General features: G+C 46.4%; 9 protein-coding genes across 9 annotated transcripts; 4 read left to right on the plus strand and 5 right to left on the minus strand.

Annotated features, from left to right (window-relative positions):
- Positions 1-1,299: 1,299 nt before the first annotated feature.
- On the minus strand, positions 1,300-3,924 carry JR316_0008670 (uncharacterized protein; the record flags this gene model as incomplete). The annotated part of the gene is made up of 5 exons (XM_047894383.1): positions 1,300-2,348; positions 2,402-2,482; positions 2,540-3,196; positions 3,254-3,328; positions 3,375-3,924. 5 exons carry the CDS (start codon positions 3,922-3,924, stop codon positions 1,300-1,302), a joined length of 2,412 nt encoding a protein of 803 aa, XP_047745842.1.
- A 1,685-nt stretch (positions 3,925-5,609) lies between these two features.
- On the minus strand, positions 5,610-5,928 carry JR316_0008671 (uncharacterized protein; the record flags this gene model as incomplete). The annotated part of the gene is made up of 2 exons (XM_047894384.1): positions 5,610-5,747; positions 5,803-5,928. 2 exons carry the CDS (start codon positions 5,926-5,928, stop codon positions 5,610-5,612), a joined length of 264 nt encoding a protein of 87 aa, XP_047745843.1.
- Positions 5,929-6,201: 273 nt separating this feature from the next.
- Positions 6,202-6,771, plus strand: JR316_0008672 (uncharacterized protein; the record flags this gene model as incomplete). The annotated part of the gene is made up of 2 exons (XM_047894385.1): positions 6,202-6,372; positions 6,541-6,771. The coding sequence occupies 2 exons, from the start codon at positions 6,202-6,204 to the stop codon at positions 6,769-6,771; spliced, it is 402 nt and encodes a 133-aa protein (XP_047745844.1).
- A 1,611-nt stretch (positions 6,772-8,382) lies between these two features.
- JR316_0008673 (Molybdate-anion transporter) lies at positions 8,383-10,053 on the plus strand (the record flags this gene model as incomplete). Its single annotated transcript, XM_047894386.1, has 5 exons — positions 8,383-8,599; positions 8,659-8,806; positions 8,883-9,328; positions 9,382-9,797; positions 9,856-10,053. The coding sequence occupies 5 exons, from the start codon at positions 8,383-8,385 to the stop codon at positions 10,051-10,053; spliced, it is 1,425 nt and encodes a 474-aa protein (XP_047745845.1).
- A 106-nt stretch (positions 10,054-10,159) lies between these two features.
- Positions 10,160-11,571, minus strand: JR316_0008674 (uncharacterized protein; the record flags this gene model as incomplete). Its single annotated transcript, XM_047894387.1, has 2 exons — positions 10,160-10,656; positions 10,743-11,571. The coding sequence occupies 2 exons, from the start codon at positions 11,569-11,571 to the stop codon at positions 10,160-10,162; spliced, it is 1,326 nt and encodes a 441-aa protein (XP_047745846.1).
- A 674-nt stretch (positions 11,572-12,245) lies between these two features.
- JR316_0008675 (putative RNA-binding protein) lies at positions 12,246-14,689 on the minus strand (the record flags this gene model as incomplete). Its single annotated transcript, XM_047894388.1, has 12 exons — positions 12,246-12,334; positions 12,412-12,450; positions 12,507-12,657; positions 12,721-13,026; positions 13,085-13,134; positions 13,183-13,336; positions 13,400-13,561; positions 13,611-13,704; positions 13,760-13,820; positions 14,034-14,331; positions 14,383-14,438; positions 14,488-14,689. The coding sequence occupies 12 exons, from the start codon at positions 14,687-14,689 to the stop codon at positions 12,246-12,248; spliced, it is 1,662 nt and encodes a 553-aa protein (XP_047745847.1).
- Positions 14,690-15,000: 311 nt separating this feature from the next.
- JR316_0008676 (Mitochondrial acidic protein mam33) lies at positions 15,001-16,113 on the plus strand (the record flags this gene model as incomplete). Its single annotated transcript, XM_047894389.1, has 6 exons — positions 15,001-15,178; positions 15,288-15,409; positions 15,465-15,523; positions 15,574-15,694; positions 15,748-15,900; positions 15,949-16,113. 6 exons carry the CDS (start codon positions 15,001-15,003, stop codon positions 16,111-16,113), a joined length of 798 nt encoding a protein of 265 aa, XP_047745848.1.
- Positions 16,114-17,194: 1,081 nt separating this feature from the next.
- Positions 17,195-18,448, plus strand: JR316_0008677 (uncharacterized protein; the record flags this gene model as incomplete). The annotated part of the gene is made up of 2 exons (XM_047894390.1): positions 17,195-17,609; positions 17,667-18,448. 2 exons carry the CDS (start codon positions 17,195-17,197, stop codon positions 18,446-18,448), a joined length of 1,197 nt encoding a protein of 398 aa, XP_047745849.1.
- A 346-nt stretch (positions 18,449-18,794) lies between these two features.
- JR316_0008678 (uncharacterized protein) lies at positions 18,795-20,129 on the minus strand (the record flags this gene model as incomplete). The annotated part of the gene is made up of 9 exons (XM_047894391.1): positions 18,795-18,920; positions 19,010-19,037; positions 19,094-19,160; positions 19,215-19,339; positions 19,402-19,567; positions 19,624-19,760; positions 19,811-19,876; positions 19,923-19,992; positions 20,051-20,129. 9 exons carry the CDS (start codon positions 20,127-20,129, stop codon positions 18,795-18,797), a joined length of 864 nt encoding a protein of 287 aa, XP_047745850.1.
- Positions 20,130-21,034: the final 905 nt, after the last annotated feature.

Here is a 21,034-nt window from a genome sequence, read left to right on the forward strand (position 1 = left end):
ACTTTGATGCCTCCAAGGTCAATAGAAAAGATTTAGAGTCTCTGCTCCGCCTTTATCTTGGTCAAAACTATAGTAAGCATAAGACTTTTGAGTTCAATTGGTGTGCTAAATTTTTAATAGAACTTGCAACACACGGTCGCACTTCGCAAACTCCTTACGAGGCTATTGAACTTTATCAATCCAAATTTATCTCTCCTGAGTACTTACCGCCCCGCTTCAAGCTAAAGCGGCCCCGATTTCTTGATCTTGAAGACTTGCGCAAGTTATTTACACATCTCCGATCACGTCAAGAAACATTTCCACTCAGTCAAGTATTTCGCTTTCGCAAAGTTAAAAAGGGGAGAAAAGGAGATGACCTGGAAGATACATGGTATCCTGATGAGACTCGCAACATTGATGCAGAAAGGAACAAACGTCGGCCTCCACCACCAAAAAAACCTAAAAAATCCAAGACAGCTCCGATGCGAATTGAGGAGATGGAGGGTGCATCAAGTTTGATCACATTTGATTCCACTCAGGAAGCTATGCAGACTGGGACTGCAACACCACATGGTAATACAATTTTAGATTCCATGATTGACCCAGCTTTACGGAGTGAATCCACTGCCAGTCATAATGTTCTTCCGGATCCAAAGGCTACTACAGATGAACAAATCACAATAAATGTTTCTAGTATACAAATTCCTCCTGCTGAAAATTCTCAACCCCGACCCCGACCCCGACCTCGTAAACCACCTACCACCCCGGCTGAGATTGCACAGCATCAACAGAACCTTCAAGATTTGGATAATGCATGGCGGATTTCCAATGAGCTTCTTGGATTGCAGTTGCCCACTTCAATTGAACCTGCACCCGCACACGCACCCGCACCCGCACACGCACCTGCACCCGCACCCGCACCCGCACCCGCACCACCTGCACCCGCACATGCACACACACACACACCCGCACCCACACATGCACCCGCACCCACACACGCACCACCTGCACCCGCACCCGCACATGCACATGCACCCGCACACACACCCGCACCCGCCCCTCTGGCAAATAGAAGAAAAAGAAAGGAAGTAGAGGAAACATTGATTATTGAGGGTAAAAGGACCCGCCGCCCTCGAGAGAGAACTAGTTAGTTTTTTGCTATATCAGTTAGAGTACTTCTTTTCAAGTAGAAGTTTAGTTATAATAACTTTCATATTTCACACTTCAAAAACACTTGCAAATCCTCAATATTATACAAGAACAAAAACATAATATATTGAGAGAAAAAAAAATATTTTTAAGAAAAACAAAAACCCCGCCCTACAAGGCATTGGCATCTACAGAGGGTGGCGGAGGCGACAACGGAAGTGCTGGTGGTGTGGTGGGTGGCTGAGGGGGAGTAAAATCAACCGGAGGATTGAGAGAAGAAGCACCTTTGGCACCATCGACATTTTCCACATTTTCCGTTCCGATGGCCTGAACTCTGTGATCCGCAGCAGGATTGGCGTTGTCGTCAATGGCGTGATCGGCAGTGAGATCTATGACGGCATGATTGGCGTTGTGGTCAGAAGCGGGATCGACGTTGTTGTCGGATGCGGGATCGGTGTTGTTGTCGGAAGCGGAATTGGCGTCATTGTCGGAGTCGGGATCGGTGTGATTGTCGGAAACGGGGTCGGTAGCAGAATTGGGATGGTAGTTTGCAGAGGTGCCTGCCTTGTCATCTGAAGACAAGTCCATCGGAATTGAACCATCCGTCGGACCATCCTCAGCGGCACTCTCTACGTCTTCCACAAACTCCTCAGAAAGATACGCACCATCACTGTTCATCTGATGCATCTGTATCTTGTCAATGCAGCCTTCAAGAGAGAGAAGAGTATCGTCGGTCCTGTCAAGAGAGTCGGAAAGATGCTTAACCTCTGCCTTCATCTTTCTCATTCCAGCCTCCCACTTTGCTCCAAACGCCGACTGACGATCGACCACGGCATTTCGATGTCTGCTAACTCGCTCGCATAGGTTGTCGTAACTGCGCTTGAGTGAGGTATACGATGCTTTCAAATTGTAAAGCTCCTCCTGAAGATCTTCATTAGTTGTTTTCAGAATGGCCAAGTCAACCTGAGTTGCGCAACCCATGATTTCCAACTCGTTAATCCGCTTTGCGAAGTCGGCAATAGTCGGAATGTCGGTGATGTCGGAGTCTTGCAATCGACGTGGAGGAGTAGCCCTCTGAACTGTTGTTAAGGGTGCAGGAGTAGGTGTGGGTTTGGAAGGGGCGGGTTTTGAAGGAGCGACATTTGATGGACCAGCTTTCAAAGAAGCGGGCTTTGCAGGAGCGGGGGTTTCAGAGCCAGAGCTAACCTCAAGATAATCAACTTCAAAATATGAGTTTCAATGTACAGATGAGATAAAACTTAATTGAACACACCTGATTCTGACGGTTTGGTTGTTTTCTGTGTCTCAGTACCAGATTTTTCCTCCTCTGAGGCGTCATCAGTGTCTACCACATCTGCAATAAGTGAATAAAAATGAATATTCAAGAATAGAACAATTAGATAGCACGTACATTGTTGAGACTTCACCCGTTTTTTGGGTGGCATGGCCTCCTTGTTGGAGTGAGTAACAGGTTCTGACTGCTTGCCCTTTGGTCCCCGTTTTGATGCTTTCGCCGCAGAAGCCTTGTTAGCCCGACGACTTTCGGAAACCAACATACCTCCCCATGTGCAACCCTTCTTGTGCTTGCTGCAAAAGGCACAAGTGCGTTTCCCTGTGTTGGTGATAATCTCCTGGCACTCCTTGTTGTTATTTTTGAGGCATTGATCGCACTTTGTGGCTGGAGCCGTTGGAGTCGCTGCCTTGACCGACCTTTTGCGCTTTACCCCTGTCTCCACCCCCGACTCCTCATTCTCCGATGACTCCTCGTATTCGGAGCCCAATTTTGGTGGTTGAGTAGGATCTTCTTTAAGCATTCTTTGCAGCTTCAACGCCCTAAACTTGTTTTCAGGGCTATCGGGGCAATCAAAGTGTACCATTGCAACTTCGTGAGCAAATAAACCAACTGACTTTGTCGGAAAGCTTTCCTTCGATGCCTGTTCTTTCTGGACACGGGGTTTTGACTTTTGATTTGGTTTGTCGGCATGCGAAGGAGCATGGCGGGACAAAGATTTGGGATTGGGATGAACAGGATGGGACGACGAAGCGGAACGGTTGGAAGTAGCCAGTTCTTGTAAATATAGAAGTTTTTTAAGAATATTATATACACAACAACAAAGGTACATACCTGCAAGAGCTCTTGAAGCATGGTTTGGCTTCAAAAGCACATTAGACAGTGCTACTGAGTCGAAGAAGACCACCACTAAGTCAATACAAATTTAAATTTCAATACTGAGAACAACACTCACAGACTGTAGCCTCAGAGGGCGTCAACTTAATCGCAGCGGCTTGGGTGGACACAGTTCCAGCAACAGTACTATTGGTGGAATTAAGAGCCTTGTGATCCCAACCAGAACTGGACTCCGTGGGTCCCTGATGTGCAACGACGGCAGGTGGGTACTTGCGCCCTCGAGACGAAGTCGACTCGATGTCTGACACCTGACTTGCAGGTGCCTTGCGAGTTGGGCCCAACTGCGACATGTCGGAAGTACGAGTCGGGGCCGACTGCGACATGTCGGAAGTACGAGTCAGGGCCGACTGCGACATGTCGGGTGTGCGAGTCGGGGCCGACTGCGACATGTTGGGTGCGCGAGTTGGGGCCGACTGCGACATGTCGGGTGTGCGAGTCGGGGCGGACTGCGACATGTTGGGTGCATGAGTCAGGGCCGACTGCGACATGACAGGAGCACGAGTCGGGGCCGACTGCAAAGCATCGGGAGCGCGATGGGGCAATCCATTCGACGTTGGGGTCGGAGTTGCCTCAACGGCATTGGAAGCAATTGAGGTGGAGGTTGCCATTGCACTGGCAACCTCCAATTTTGCCAGCGCATTGCGATGCTTGGAGACAAAGGTGGCGCCGTCAAAGTCGCCCGCTGAAGATCGAAGTTTGTGATTGGTTATAAACTATATGTAATCCAACAAACACAAACCCCAGGGAAAGAGTGGTCCAGACTGGATAGGACGAAACCTTCTCCTAAGTTTCTTAAGGGAGGACGCTGCCTAGGATTTAAGTAGATTAGGATGGTGTGGATTGTGAAGGGTAACGAAAGCGAAATAGTAAGAAGAGGATAACCGGGTCATCTGGGTACAATAGTAAATAAGCCTTCCGAAAATGGGATGGAACCGTGGAATTGGATGGCGGGTGTATATGGAAAGCGTGAAGAAGATGCGTAGAATGCGTATGAGAAATCAATAAATGTGAATCTTAGAGGGGTGGTCGGAAGTGAGTGGGGAACGTTCCGAGGGGAGATGAGAAGATGACTAGGAGTTGGAATGTCGTTGAATGGCTGAATCTTGATAAGCGGATGGTAAAGGCGAAAGTGTCCTTAAATTGACAATCTTTCTGAAGCTTGGAATGAAGCTATACGTTGCAGGAGTATTGATTGAATCGAGGATGAAAGACTAAGTCTGTCTCGAATGAAATTGCTCCAGATGAGTTGACGGAGGGAAAGGATGTCTTGAATACACTCCTAACGGCAATGGTTGGAAGGTGTAGAAAGAGTAGGAGCAGTGACGGATTGAATGGAGGAGAGGAAGTAGGGAAGTACTGGAGGTCTGGATAGAAGTTGGATATTCAACGCTGAGAAGAAGAGGCGTTGGATGAGGAGGATGACTGGTCTCAGATGAAATCCTCTCTTAATGGAAAGCAAGATGACTTCGGATGAATGGAAGTAAACTTGGTCTCGACGGAGGGTAGAACTGATGACTGAATTGGACTTGGGTTTGGGCTTGGCTTGAACTTGAGCTTGGAATTGAAATGAATCGATGTGGATTGACTTGAAATTGACTTGACTTGGATGAAAATTGACTTGCTTTGAAGAAAGTGGGGACTGGGTGTAACTTTCCTGTCATTTCATGTAATTCTACTACAGCTTTTATACTAAAAGCTACGTGAACAAAATACCAATCTGAGCTACTGAAAACCAAGTCATATACTGTACAAAGTGTCAAGAATGAGGCTACGCAAGTGTAACAATAAGCAAGAACAATAAGACATGTCAATATCAACACGACAACAGATAAGAAATGAATAGGATGAGTAAGAAAGAAGTGTATGACGAAGGTGAATGGTAATACAGATTAGATAAAAGAAGCAAGGATGAGTCAGAAAGCATAGAAGATTGGTAAGACAAAGACAATAAAAGCGCAACAGACAATAGAAAAGATATAAATAAACACAAAAGGATGAGTAAGACAAACCAAAAATAAGTTGGAATGAGTAATCCGCAGCCTGACGCTGAGTAAGACCATTGAATTGATAAAAATAGAGTTGACAGTCCGGCTGTGCAAGGCAGTGTAGAAAGCTGTGCAGTTTGATGGTTGACTGATCCGTCGCATAGCCTTGATGATCCGACGAAGTGACATGATCCGGAATAACGTGGCTCCCATGTGACAAGTGTTGATAAGATAAGATGTGTGGATGACTTATGGAAAGAATGACTGCTTGGGTTGAGGGCGTCGTGTGTAGATCCAAAATGAACATCTCATCTCCAATCAGGATTGGGGTATGATACCGCGGCATTGGATTTCTTGTAATCCACAACAACCGACCACAGAAACTGTCCGAATTCCTTGAAAATCTCAGGATGTGTCTGGGCCTTTTTGACACGTAAAACCTCCTTCTGCACCAGGAATTTAGTAATGTATTGCATGAAAAAAAATTTCAACGGGGCGCACCATGACCTCGTTCGACTTCCTCATCATCTTTTTTACCTCCCCCCTCTTTACTGCATCCTTGATATTGGCGTCGAGTTGTGCGAGAGCGGCACGAAGAGATTCGGCGGTGCTGATTTTGAAGGCCATTTCGTATGTATATGCAAGTTTGAAGATGTGAGCTTGTAGCGAGCTGGTGGTAGTGGTGGTAGTGGGAGAAGGAAAGGTAAGAAATGGACAGTGAGCCCCCTGTGCTCGATATCGGCTACCTACACGATCACATGATCGTTGAAATTAAATTGGTGGCACGCGTGTCGGATTGATTGCGTAGATAGCAAAGCTTGGTATTCTTGTCCGACCAATATAAATAGGCTTAAGGATCCGGTAAGTCGCCCATTTGCTATCATCAAATTTTCCCCAGATATGAGTGTCCAGAATTCCTCACCAAACATTCTGGAAGGCTACGTTGCTATTGATGGCCCGGACAACATCAAGTATGTTGTCCCCCGCTTTATAATCTCCTCATTGGAGAATGATTTGGCAGCCTTAGGTGCTAAAGAGGATGCCAATGTTGTTACTGCCGACCTGACTCGAGTAAGTCCAATCTAAATATGACTGATTCATAATTAACATCCTATTCTAGAAGAATAATTCTAAACAATCGGACGCGTATGTCACCTTGTCAGGTATTTTGCGAGTGCCCCCCCGAAAATGTGAGTCGATTCTAGTCATGTATACTCTGGGAACTAAAATGGGTTTTAGTCTTTGACCGATAATGAGATGCTCACACTTCATGCCGAGGTGTGTGCTTTGCAGAAGAGTCTTGGCATTTCGTATCAGGATGCCGCGCATCGGCTCTATATGGCGGAGGTCGCAAAATTGAAGGTGGCGGACGGGGATAGGAGATATCATGCATACATGGATCGATGCATGACCAAAACTCTCATCAAGTTGGAAGAAAGGCATACCTTCCGTGAAGATCTTAGAAAGTAATGGGCTAGTTTACTGTAGCAATTTTTGATATGAATAAATTTTGTGTGTCCGACCTAATGTGCACATTAATTGAGTGCATGACCACATTCACACTTGCACCCAAACCCAAACTCGCACCCACACCCGCACCCATACCCACTCGCACTCGCACCCGCACCCACACCCAAACCCAAACTCGCACCCGCACTTGCACCCGCACCCAAACCCGAACTCGCACCTGCTTGCACTCCCACCCGCATCTGCACCAACACCCACACCATACTGGCACTCATATTCACAAGCACTCACACTGGTATTTGGGTCATATTGTCTCACCATCTTGCACACAAGTCAAACACCCAGAACCAACATTCCGCTCCTCCGACACCGTGCAAATTCCACTAAGTTGAACATTTATTGATATACCCAACCCGCCCATGTGACGGGTACTAGACCTCTCCATATTCAAGAATTGCGCAAGGTATAGTACAATGTAAACTACTGTGTATAGTTATGTGATATTCAGTGTATGAATGAATTTATTGAATCCATATTATACGATACATTATACCAGTCCACTGTACCATGTTATACAGTACTATGTAGTGTTAGTATGTGGTCCATCCTCCAAGCGAGAAAAGCGCATATATCCAGTGAGAATGGAGAATTAGATCGAAAGGGGCCCGATAACCTTGAGAAATTTGGGGAAAGTGTGGCATGCCTGGAGAAAAAATCAAGCAGCAAGTCGTAAGCATATCAAAACTCAACGCGCCGGTCGACCAAGATATCCAAGTCGAGAGCCAGAGTAATAAAAGCAGTACCATAGCAGAAAATATAGTACTCCAGACAGAGTCAAGGCGCATATACGAGCGAAGAGAGACCAGCAAGAACTCCCGCAGTGCACAGGCAGGCAGATCAACAAACTGGTGGCATGGATCAGACGGAACGAAGGTTAGAGAATCAAAAAATAGGGCACACCTCATCTGCATAGATATCAACTTATCGTAAGAGTAAGCCTGTGAGCAATCCAATGGGAGTCAACCAGGGAAAGCGCGTCATGCCACAGTACATCGGTAGATCAGTGGCACCAAGTCAATTGCGACATCAAACCCACAAGAAAATTGCGATCCCACAGAAGGGAAAGACTAACAGAACAGCATAAACGTCCATGCAAATGTGATGAGTGGATTCGGGAGGAGGAGATGATGAGAGAGGTAAGGAAAAAAGTGGGCGGCCTCGAAAGAAAGGAGCCCGAGTTTTATAGAATCGGTTCACGTGAGGTTATCTCCGGCCCGCGAAAAGTTTCGGGAACTCCCTTGCACTCAATGAGGCAATTTGCAGTTCCTCTAACGCCTTTTCATCCAACTCGGTACATAGCATCGCGTCCGACTCCAAGATGGATGTAATTACGAGCCGTCTTTTGTGCAAATGGCAGAGATATCACTGCAGATCAAGATATATCACTGGAATTGAATCCCAAGACCGGAGCCAAACAATGACCGGATCACTCTCGGAACAAACACGGCATGATCGACCAGTCACAGTCACCGGGCTCCCGAGGGCCGATAAGGGTTATTGTCAACCATCAACCACACTGAGGGAGGACAAAGCTCTTTGGTGTTTTGCCTCGATATGAGTTCCACACTCTTTTATCAGACTCAACTTTCTGTGCTATCCTGTATCTGCGTCTTTGCTCTTTTTCTGGATAGACGTGCGACCCGCAAAGTTTGGAATACATCACCAAATTCACCGCATTCAGACGGTACACCTGGAAATGATGTACAAAGACGACTCGCTGCCGCATCTCTGTTAGCTTGGAAGTACCTTACCGTGTACGGGATTGTTATGAGTAGGGTATTACTATTTTTTTAATTGCGCATTCGTTTGACAAACGTCTCCTATCTTTAGCTGCAGATTGGTTGCAAGGGCCATACCTCTATTCTTTGTATCGAGAGCAATATCAACTCTCGGAGAGGCTGGTAGCCTCCCTTTTTGTGGTTGGTTTCATATCTGCTGGCCTTGCGGCACCATTAATCGGTGTATGGGCAGATCAGCAGTAAGTCATCCTGAAACATCCTCAAACCTACCAATCAAACGCAGGGTGTTTTTATACTCATAATAAATCTCACTAGTGGACGTAGAAAGTTATGTCTGGCGTTCTGTATAACATACACACTATCCTGCCTCTGTATCACCATGCCTCACCTCGTTTTACTTCTGCTTGGAAGAATTTTGGGTGGCACATCGACCTCTATACTCTTCTCAGTCTTTGAATCATGGGTGATATCGGAATCGACAACTGCATCTCTTCTTCCCGCCGATCTCTCGACTATCCTAGGGCGTGCAACGCTTCTGAATGGGTTTGTCGCAGCCGGTGCTGGAATCTTAAGCAACCAACTAGTTTTAATGACGAGCAATTTCGCATCTCCTTACATGGCCAGCGCGTCTCTGCTTTTGTTATCCTGGGTTCTTATTCGGGTGCTATGGACAGAGAACTATGGTGGCGGTGGAGGGCTCCCAAATAAGGATGTTTGGCAAATGAGGCGCCTTGGGCAGGCATGCACCATCGTCCGTCAAGGTTAGCTTGTATTTGAGTTATGAGATTCATTCAAGCTCATTATGAAAGAATAGACCCTGTACTACTCGTCCTAGGCCTCGCCCAAACATGTTTTGAGGGGTCTATGTACCTCTTCGTCTTTCTATGGGTCCCATCTCTCCAGGAAAGTTCATCAGACCCTCAATTGCCTTTAGGCTACATATTCTCCTCTTTCATGATATCGATGATGCTCGGCTCCCTTCTATACACGTTGATCGTTACGCGTCATCAACAACTCTCCGACCCGAAGCCCTCATCTGTCACACTGCACGCCCAACTCAGCAGCATCGTCTGTGCAGTCAGTGCTCTGGCGTTTCTAACTAGCACCATATTCTTCAGCGAACACACTAGGTTCTGGGCATTCTGTTTATACGAAGTATGCGTTGGAATGTATTATCCAGTCCAAGGCACACTTCGCGGGGCTCTAATTTCAAATGAACATCGTGCTACGGTGAGTAACAAGGCTTTTTTTGTCCAGACTAACTTGTTTACCACAAGGATTCTCACAGTTATCTTCACTGTTCCGGGTTCCGTTGAATATTTTCGTGGCTGTCTCGTTGTTGACCGGAGTTTCTTCGGCGAGGAGAACGGTGCTAGTGACTAGCGCTGTCATGTTGACCGTATCGTCGCTACTGACTGCCATAGTCATCGTAGACCGTTCTAAAGAACCACAATCCCCTCCATCTCCACGCCCAAGTGATGATTGATTATTACAAGTATGTTCCTACTGTACTATTTCTTCTGTAAATGAGCTAAACACGGGTCCTTAGCCGCCTCAAAAATACCCTTGAATTTAAAACACTAATGGCAAGTCTAGGAATAAAACGAGGAAATGCTGTAAGTCGTCAAAATGGAGATAAGAGCCTCCGCAGTGCTGAATCCGCTGAATTTCTCTCTAACCAACTTTCCCATCGCCTCTGCACAGCGAACTTTATAGGAAGTGCTCCTTCTATCTTCGTGGTCGCTTGTATTTCCTTCCGCCATTGAATCATCGCTCGGCAAATAATCCATGTGCAACGATAACACGGATTTCCTTGCTAGACATCTTCGAATTTGCTCGGAGAATCTGTCCCAGTCCGCCTCTAATATGGCTTCCGGCTCCTGGTTTACCCAGTAGCCCACATGGACTGTGAAGCGAAAGTCGTGGAGCTGGTTTGGATTGGGTATGTTCGATAGGATGCGACAAATGTTATCCAGATCGTCCATGTCATCTTCAAGTAACACACTCCGGCCAAAGTTGACGTCCAGCTCGAGCACGCGTAAATGCGAACAACCACGCAAGTTAACAAATCTGTCGGCGGTGTAATTTACTTACCAGAAGGTAATAGAAAAAAATCGCACACAAATCAGCATCGGTAGATCTATCATGTTGAGATGAGACAACGTATGCACTCACTTTCATGGCACTCCAGATCGGTGATATGAAGTTCTCGCAAAGTGTTACCGGTTGCATCAATAATCCTTTGCTCGAAGCTCAGGTTGTTGAATGCCTCTATACCGATAGTTAGGATTGTGAGTTGCGAAATATCGAGGCATGGTCTGGTTCCGTTCCAACCCAGTAACATCGTGAGGGCATTAGGCGAATGATTATATGTCAAGCGGCGCAGTTTCACCGGACGGGAAAGTATCTCGACTTCCGGTGAAGCCAGAAAGCTTGTGTCAACTCCCGTCCACGATAACACGAGATGGGTAAGATTAACGCAGCTGGAAACTACTTCCACTGGGATGCTCGACAGTCCATATATTTGAAGAGACGTGATTTTTGGCCCAATGAACGGTTTGATGAATTTCTGGACCATTGCGCGACCATCCTCAATATTTTGAATCACATGCCTGGTCCTGAGAGACAGTGTCCGTAACGCTGATCTCGGGAGCGCTAGCGCATTCATGATTCTCATGAAGCGCTGATCCTCCCACAACCATTTGTAGTCATTGTGGGTCAGCAGTAACTCGAGGTCTTCAACATAACCCGCGATGATACCACTGTCCATGATCAATCTGTAAAACGAGTCTACACGGTGAACGTCAATGGTAACATGAGAATATAAAAGTTTCTGCGAGCGAGCACGAAATGAACGACAGATTAACGAAGAGCTAAAGAGGGCGCTATTGTGGCTTGGGCTTGAGTTTAAGCTTGCCAAGTTCACTTCGCTGGGCTCGACCAGGGCGTCGATGATCCTGTCGATAAGCTCTTGCGATAGTTTCGAGATGGGGGAAGGAGCCATGGTGTGAAATCGATTAATCTTTCCAAATTCCGGCTGACTGCTCCACCTCCCAGGATTACTGTGCATCCGAATAGCAAATCCGTTTTATGCACAGAGTCTAGACCTCTTGAATTAGAACGACAAACAAATGCTGTGTCACAAAGGAGGAGTAAAATTTGGACACATTCCAAAGCTAGCCGCCTCAGTAGTTAGCTTTGAGTGAAAACGACCGTGGCATGTGTCAGGTCCATGTCTGCCGACTTCCAGCCAAAGGGAACAATCGATCAATCAAACCGAATCTGTAAACTTCAATTCTTCATGAGCGCCTACCCTGTGCACCAAGAGTATATAAATGTAATCTTATTGTCCAATCACATTGCAAGAAAATATTGTTTTGGTCCATTCATTGCTACAATTTCTAAACGCGAAGACAAATCAGGTTGACTATAGGATGACTAGCTGGCACTTAGCCACGCACCACGCATCACAAAAATGGACCCGCTTCACTCGTTTGCACGGATGGTGTTCACATACATAATCAGAAACACAACGATAAAAAATCCAAAAGGCAGACAGACAAGATGGAAAGGAATCGAAGAGTCTGTCATCAACATTACAAGAAAATCAAAGTTCAAACGCTCAGATTGAATAATTCGAAAAAGCATAATTTCAGAGTAATGGAAATATTTGAAAAATTACATTCCATCGGACTGCATGGGGGCGATTTGACCACCCTTAGCGGCAGATGGAGTGAAGGTATGCCAACGATCATTGAAACGGACGTCTGTGTAAGGGTAAGAAAAGCATGGATGAACGTCGTCAATATAGTGCCACAAACAATCAACACTTTTAGCAACATACCCAGTGGGCGGCCGCCATACATATATTGTTGGAATTTAGCTACAGAGGGAAGATATGATGAGGAGACATTGCTAAACAGTTAACAGGTGACTTACCGATAGCCGTTTCAGCCTCCGCTGTTTGTGCGAACTGGACGACACCACAGCCTTTGGAACGAGTGCCGTCAAATAAGATTTCAGCCAGCTCGACCTGACCAGTGGTTTCGAACAACTCGACCAAGTCCTCATTTGCAGTAGACCAGGGCAACTGATTATCAAAAACCTTTTTTCAGAAACCAATTTCCGCAAATGGTGGAGTAGAATGACTTACGTTGCGAACCATGATCTGCTGACTTGGGTCGCCTTCACTGAAATTACCCGCGCCGCCATAGCCGGATCCTCCACCATAGCTGTTCATGCGCAATCCCCCGCTGCCACCTGAAGCACCCTGCTGATCAGGGCCAGGATAGTCGGCATACAGATCCTGATCAGAGAAATCGCGGCCACCACCTGCCTGTGAAAATCCACCGCGGAATCCTCCTCGCAATCCACCACCGCGCAGTCCGCGTCCGAGGCCACGAGGCCCACCGCGCAAGCCGCCTCGGAAACCGGAGCCAGAAAGACCAGCATATCGGTCCTGTCAAAAGATTGTCAAAATTGGGTAAAATTGCGTGATAAGACAGGACGTGACATACTTCTCTGACTTCAAGTGTGCGACCGTACCAGTCGAAGCCGTGATACATACCTGCCGAGAAAATAAGTCAAACGGATACGGTGTCGCCAAAGGACCTACTGATAGCTTGTTGAGCATCTTTTGGTGTTTCGAACACCACGGTACCAGATCCTTTGGGCCTTCCGTCTGCGCCAATGTTAATATCAGCGCGGATGATGTTACCAGCAGACCGGAAAAGATCTTTGAGATCTTGCCAGCCGGCTTGGTAAGGCAGCTACACCATTGACGAGGATTAAGTATACAACATTTTGTAAATTTGTGTATCAATATAACTCACGTTACCAACGTACAGTTGGTTCCCAGGATTAGAATGGGTACCAAAATAATTGTGCGAGGGTGGGCGCGGTGGAGGTGCCGCATTCAAACCTTGTCCAGCCATAGCCATACCAATTTTACCTGGCACTGGAGTAGCACCAAACCTGGCTTCGTTCTCACGGTCCTAAAAATTATTAGAAAGCATGTCACATACGTACTAGTGTAAAACGTACTTCACGAATGAATACAGGACGACCTAGCATTGGTTGTTCAGACAATTCGCGGATGGCACGTTGAGCGTCTTCAGACGATGCGAATTCGACGATGCTTTAAAGATGTGTTAGCTAAGAGTAGAATTCGTCACAGAAAGCGTTAAGCTCACCCGCATCCTTTTGAAACCCCTGTTGGAGTAACGAGAACTTCGGCGAAGAGAACCTCACCAGCTGCCAACCAAAAACTCCCATCAATATCCTCTTCAACAGCTCTACCATTCCAGAAAAAGGTTCAAAAAAGGCGCTCGATCCGCAGCAACACTCATCCTCCCCAATCTCTCGAGCACCAGTTCATCGGAGAGGCCTGCTTCAAAAATCCACAACAACGGGATACACCGGCACCAAACCATATAATATCAAAAAGGCTAAAATTCCCCCACCCACCTCCCCTCATGAATTCCATTAGGTCACGATACTTGACGTCGTAACTTAAATTGCCGACGTAGACTCGATTTTCTCTCTTGCTGATTTTGGCGAATTCGACAGCTTCCTCATGGTCAGCATTCATGGGCCCGCCGAGCGACCGAGAAAACGTGTCATTCGTTTTTCGGTCTCGGCTGCGGGACCTGCTCCTGGACCTAGAACGGGTGCGAGAACGAGTGCGGGAGCGGCGACGACGACGTGGAGACGCCGAACGCCTTCTGGAGCGAGAGCGGGAGCGAGTCCTCGAACGCCTACGGCGCTTGATGGAGTTCAGAAGCCATGCAGTAGTTTAGAATGCAAAAACACATACATCGCTTGAACGTCTCTCGGGTTCCCAATGGTCACCGACTCTGGGACGTGGACGCCCTACATCGGGGTTGATACGACATCAATGTTGAGTTTTTTGGATGCTTACCGGAGTCGCGTCTGTCGCCACGATCACGATCCCTGTCCCTGTCCTTGTCGCTGCGATCTCTCCTATCCCTGTCGCGGTCGTAGTCGCGGTCTCGCAAATCCCTATCCTTGTCACGGTCATAATCGCGCCCATTGCCTCCATTCGTTGGGGGAATGATTCCCTTATCATCATTGTCGTCCTTGTTTTTCATGTCGACATCCATGGCGTAAGAATGCTTTCAGATAAAGAAAATATGAAAAATAAGTGTAGAAGTTGGGGAAAAGGAGTGAGACGGAATTTGGGCAAACAGTTGCAGTCATTTTTTCTTGGTGTGTGCGGGTGGGAATAAATGACGGAGCCTGATTTTTTGATCTCCGTTTGACCAGTGACCATGTGCCGTTCTATAGCCTAATCGGGAAATTTGGTTCCGGTCCTGACGCCAAATACCGCCAACACATTCCAAAAAATTCGTTCCAACTTTTGCTCCGCACCTCCACCTCAAGTCCTTGTTCAATCCATCACAAACTCACTGTAATGTCTGCCATCGCCGCTCTCCGCAACGTCACCCGCGTTGGCCCTGCCAGGCTCGCTGCCGGAATGCGCGTTTCAATGGTGTCTACAATGGTTCGCCCAATGTCGAAGATGACCGTGGCCAAAGTGGCGGGAGCTAGAGCTTTTTCAGCTACCTCTGGACGCCTTGGAAGTGGCTCGTGTGAGTATGAACAGATAATTGCACAGCTCAGGATGTTGGGTCACTCTCAGCATGGGCTCGCGTCATTGAGACACGACACGATCGCTGACTCGGGTTTTGTTTCAACCAGCCGACCTTGCTCTTTCGCAAAAGCTACAGGAAGAGCTCAAGTACGAACAAGAGGCCCTTGCAGAGCAGGCAGACGTCACCCCCGAGTTCTTGAAATCTTTCCTCGAGCAGGGTGTTTGGTCGGTGAGTCCAACGCAGACGGGTATCACTTTGCACCCCAATTAATAAACTGTTCCAGATTGACGATGTCCGTGGCAATGACGAAGTGACTATGTTCCGAAAGTTCGGTGATGAGAAGTATGTAACTACCTTATATATTGCTACTTATCTTTTCTAATTCGCTGCAGCCTCCGCCTAATGTTCTCCATCGCAGACATTGCTCCAGAAGAGAACTTTGATATGGAAGGTGAGAGTGAGGAGGACCAAACACCCATTCCCGCCATTCGGGTGTCTCTATCCATCACTAAGGTATGCAGGTCGTTTAAGTTGGTTTTCCTAATTTACCAACATGTAAATTGTAGAACAACGGTCCTGGAGCTATGAACGTCGACCTGATTTGTGAGGACACCCATATGACCGTTGAGAACATCTCATTCTATGATGATGCCAAACTGGGTACCGAGCTTACCGCGGAGGCTGACTGGAACCGTCGTGGCCTCTATATTGGTCCTCAGGTAAATGTTTGACTATTTCAGTCATATCCATGTAACTGACGGCAACAGTTCGAGACCCTCGATGTTGGCGTGCAAGACGAGTTTGAGAAGTATCTCCAGGAGCGTGGTATCAACGAATCTCTGGCTACCTTCATCCCTGAATATGCCGCCCACAAAGAGCAGCAAGAATACGTCAAGTGGTTGGGTAAGGTCAAGAACTTCATCGACCTCTAAACACTTCACCTCCCAAAAGTACACCGCCAACATTGTGACCATCTACTTACTACGAATAACATCAATACTTCCTGTTTTCAGTATAATGTGCTTTGCTACTACCACCACTCATAGACACAGTAATCCATATATTTGTTGACACATTTAGTCACGGGTCCAGTATGATTCCCAACCAGAGCATTTGGCAGGTTCGTTTTCATTCTTTTTTTCACTTCAACACCAAATATTGTCCCAACTTTAATGAGTTTTTTAAATTGTGAGTTAACCTCCCCTACTAATTGCAATTCCTTCCATCTAAACTGTGTTGCGGTAGGTCCCTCCGGTTATCGTCGCCAATGGGAAAATAAAGTTCTTATCAAGCCACCCCCGAACAAATGATCCGTGAAGGATTTACCAGTGGAGTGGCTAATAAATTAGAACCTCCCAAGGTCTATCACCGAGACCATGTGTGCTATAGTTTGCATCGGCGCTTTGGCGTTTCCGCAAGATGTATTGTTATATTACAATCTCTGGAGTAGCCTAGATACGCGTGCCTAATGAAACGGATATAAGAAGCTGGGTGTGTTGAAGTGCTGTCTTTCCGGTGTCGCAGGTCGCCCCCTCAAGAACGAGTCCGTCTTAACATCAAGGTCTGTCTCTTCTTCTATTCGCGTCACTGATGAAACTTCAACCTGCTCAACTCGGCTCTTTTTTATTATAGCTGCTGGTCGGCTTCTCTCTCCATCGAATCTCTGGGTTAGATCACGATGAAAAATCAAATGCACATACACGCTGGGCTGGTTCTGTCGTTGTTGTTCTTTTTGAACACCTTGCTATGTAAGTTTAGTATCTGGGATGCACCTCGATAAATGATATTAATTGTGACCTGGTATATTTCCGCTAGCTGCTTACGCTGCCCCATTGAACTACGACATAATTGATCCTTCGAGGCATGGACAGACGCACGAAACGGACAAGGACATCGCTGCTTTGCACCAGGCCACACATGATGGTATTTTCATTTCTCGACTATTTAACGATTTCCTCGAAAAAGAACTCACACTATATTCTCTTATAACCAGCAAACCATCAGATCGACCGAATGCATCATGTAGTTGAGAACCACCACAAGCCATACAACCATCTTATCCTCACTAAGGCCTTTGGTAAAAAATACAACATCCAGGAAATCAAGAAGAACGTAGGCTTGCTTAAGTCCTCCACTGTCAAGGTCGAGACCGTGCGGCACGACCTGGGCGGCGCCAACGCAAAGACCACGCGGCCTGATGGTCATCTTCACTTCGACCACAAGTACTACACCGCGAAGACAGACCGTGAACGAGCTGGAACGCTTATCCACGAGTCTGCTCATTCGTTGTTTAATACGCACGACCATTTTACGAATGACCGTGATCATAGCAAAATTCGTGCCATTTCTTCAGGCGAGAAGAAGAGACTGGAGGCGGCCCACAAAGCATCGAAATCGCAGGATCACCGTCCTATTACGCTTTCAGGCTGTATGTGCACATGCATATCTTCCACGATAACTGACACTTAAGTATTGTCTTTTCCAGATGTCAAGCAATCGGATTATAACACACTCAAAGCGAAGGCATCCCATGTCATGCACCACAATTCTGACGCGTACAAGGTTCTCGGGCATCTGTCGACATACGGACTTCTTGCGCCAATGGACAAGGACAAGAAACGGAAGCACCCAATGGTCGACAACCACGGAATACCCTCCAAGCTAGTCAAACATGGAGGCTCTATGATCCCGATATCAACTAAGAAACTGTCGGACAAGAAACACCCTGTCATCAACCCGTACACCTCTAAGCCGCTTGGCATGCCGAAAACACCTTCCGAGCATCACAAGCATAGTCCTGGATCTCATGTCCACAAATCAGGGTCCCACCCTCCTTCCAAAATACCGGTTCATAGTGGCCTTGCCAAAATTCGCCATGAAAAAGCGAAGGCAGAGCGACTATCTCCGGACGCTCGTCTCAGACTATACAGCCAAGTCTCCCATGGTGCGCATCAGAACAGCCACATCTTGGAGGCTGGAAAGCACGCGCAGAACTCGAGAAACAAAGGCGTTGTTCGCGAGAAGCCTTTGCCTCCTCTTCCTCATGAGACTGACGCGCATGCCGCGCATCAACATAACAATCACCCGGCCGCGCATGCGCACGCTGCTTCTCAACACAATCACCCTACTACGACGCCAGGATCTCGGAGTCAGTCGCGTCAGGGTGCCCATCCCCACGCCCCTTTAAAGAGGCCGACTTCGCCGCCACGCGGCCCTCGCGCGATGAGTCCTGCTAAGCGCCCAAGCTCTCAGAACAAAAGGCATTGATTATGTACATACCTTGTTAACCACTTTAGCCTTTGCTTCTACAAGGCTTGGCTCCTTGATGATTAATCGAAATTCGTGCGAACGCAACACTAGAAGTTCATGATGTAAGGTGTTCGACGTATATTTATTTCTATGTTGCGTTGAGACAATCAGAGGTATTGTGACGGAGCGATGGAAGGATGGAAATCAATAAATATGATATATAACTAATGGCAATAAATGTTAAGCAAGGAGTGTATTGAGCCGAAGTCACGATAATTAATTATGTTGGCTGGAATTATCCCAGGAAGAAAGCTCATAAGCGCTTTCTGTGGGGGCTGTAGCAAGAGTAGAAATAGGCAATGATCTACGGGAGGCGAGCGTCGAATGAAAGGAGCTCTCTGTTGAGTTGATGATGGTTGAAAAGATAAACTCTGTGACCGACTCCCTTCGAGCGCTTGAATATTTGAGCTTGTGCATACTGAGTACAAGTCTACAAGACTGATTATGCAATGGATATTTTAGTATTTCTTCTCAAGGATTGCAACAAAAGCTATGTGATGAAAACAATGTTGGACTCACAGTCATAGAGATGAACGTTGTCGGCCATCTGTCAAAGCGATTTGTTAGCGTGAGACGCTTAAATACATCAAAAAGATGGCATACACAAATATAATGAATGGATTGACTGATTGGGTGGCAAAGGAATATGGAATCATGATTGCTGCCAAAACTATACAGTAGTAGAATCAGTAAGTAGTGCCCAAACAGCATGAAAGTGCAGTACCTCCAAATACTGCTAGGGTCCAGTGACTTTCTCTCACTACTAACGATAGCACCGCTGCTTGTGCAATTTTACGTTTCTTAAAAGCTGCTAACCAAACTGCCGCCTGGGACACAATGGTTAAAATGCTGGGGAATAGGTTTAAGCACAAAGAGATCAAACAAATGTTGGTCGTTATAAATATACTGACCCTAGTGGTAGAGCTTCTATTGGGGTGTGATAAAGATCGCAAGTGTCGCTAAAGGCGTCATCTTTGAACACCGCACGGCCCACGACAACCAGGGCGACGACGTGTTGACCTATAAGCGGAAGGGCCAAAGCAAGTATTTTTGAATCCTTCATATATAAAGCGTATACTGTAAACGTCAAAGATTCAGTATTCTATACCTATTATCTTCGCCGTCATGCTTACATCGTAGAAGTAAGATCAAGTTCATACAAACACCCATCATAATGCATCCCGAACCCAGAAGTGAAAACCAAATTTTACACAAACTGGACGATACGGGCCCGTGAATAAGATATTTCTGAACAAATGTATAATGCATACTAATCATATATCAGTTATGTATAGAAAACGAGGCAAATATTGTACTCACATTTGAAGGCTAAGCGCCCAATACCGTGAGATTAGATAAAGAAATTGAGGAAGTCGGAATTTGGCCCTGTGAAAATGATTAGAGACGAAAGGGTTGCTGACTGATTACTTACTGCCAGATATACTTGTATTCCGACCTACACGACAAGACGTGATCTAACACAAGAACAGCGAGAGCTGCGACTAAAAGTTCTAGCTGAGATCAATAGCTATGATCATTCCGATAATGCCAACGACGTACACGAAGAATAGTTACGTGCATCAATGGCACGCTGCTCATGCTGGATTCTCGTGCTAATGTTCTGTAGTAGAGATAACATAGAGAAAGACGGTTGAGAGCAAGTGATATGGAAGCGTGGTGCCTAGTTGTGCCCTTTAAGTATAATCCAAAAGCTTAAGGCTGAGGGGCAAGGGAGGGTTCGTTGTTGCGTTCCTAGTGAATAAGGTTCTTACGGTCGTAATATTGTCACAGAACTACCTGGCTCGGCAGGGTCGTCAGCCAATTGAATGGCAACGGTCTAGTAAATATTGGAGAGAACGACCACATCATTGAATAACGCTTTACGCAATGACATAATCTCTTTCGTCCGACATCTGGAACTTGAATTACGACTCGTTGCAGCTGTTAGTCACATATCTACAACACAGGATGAAATTCTATTGGTCGCAATGTGATAAAGAGGTAGTGAAAGAGGGATGAGACCTGAATAACTGTGAGAGAGTGAAAGTGCACGGGCCGATTCTTATTAAGATTCAGAAATTGTATTGATAGTTTGATCATCTCAGGATCAACGGAGTATGGGATAATTATAAGTTATAAAAGTCTTTCACAGCGGTTATATGGCGGCGCATCATGATCAAACCCTGCACTAGCGCCTTCACGTGGCAAATTTAAGCTCAAAGGTAGGTCCATGGATTTTAATTAGACCCACTTGGTACGGTTCCAACATGTGCAGCCTTCCTTGACTGCAAGAATGAACTTTTTCAAATACCAAAGCAGATATACTGTAAACCTAGAATCTAGGAGATGACCTCCTAATTGTCAAACAGTTGACCAACAATTCGCTCGGGCCCATTGAACGTAGACAACGCTAATTTTGGAGTACACATGCCGATCAGTAATCGAGACCTTTAAATTCTAGTCACCTCAGGCGCTGTGTTACTCCGACATGAAGTAAAGATTCGATTGAAGCGTATAAAAATACTTCAAACTATCCGTCAGGAG

The sequence above is a fragment of the Psilocybe cubensis genome, chromosome 8 (genome assembly GCF_017499595.1).
Source record: "Psilocybe cubensis strain MGC-MH-2018 chromosome 8, whole genome shotgun sequence".
NCBI lineage: Eukaryota > Fungi > Basidiomycota > Agaricomycetes > Agaricales > Agrocybaceae > Psilocybe > Psilocybe cubensis.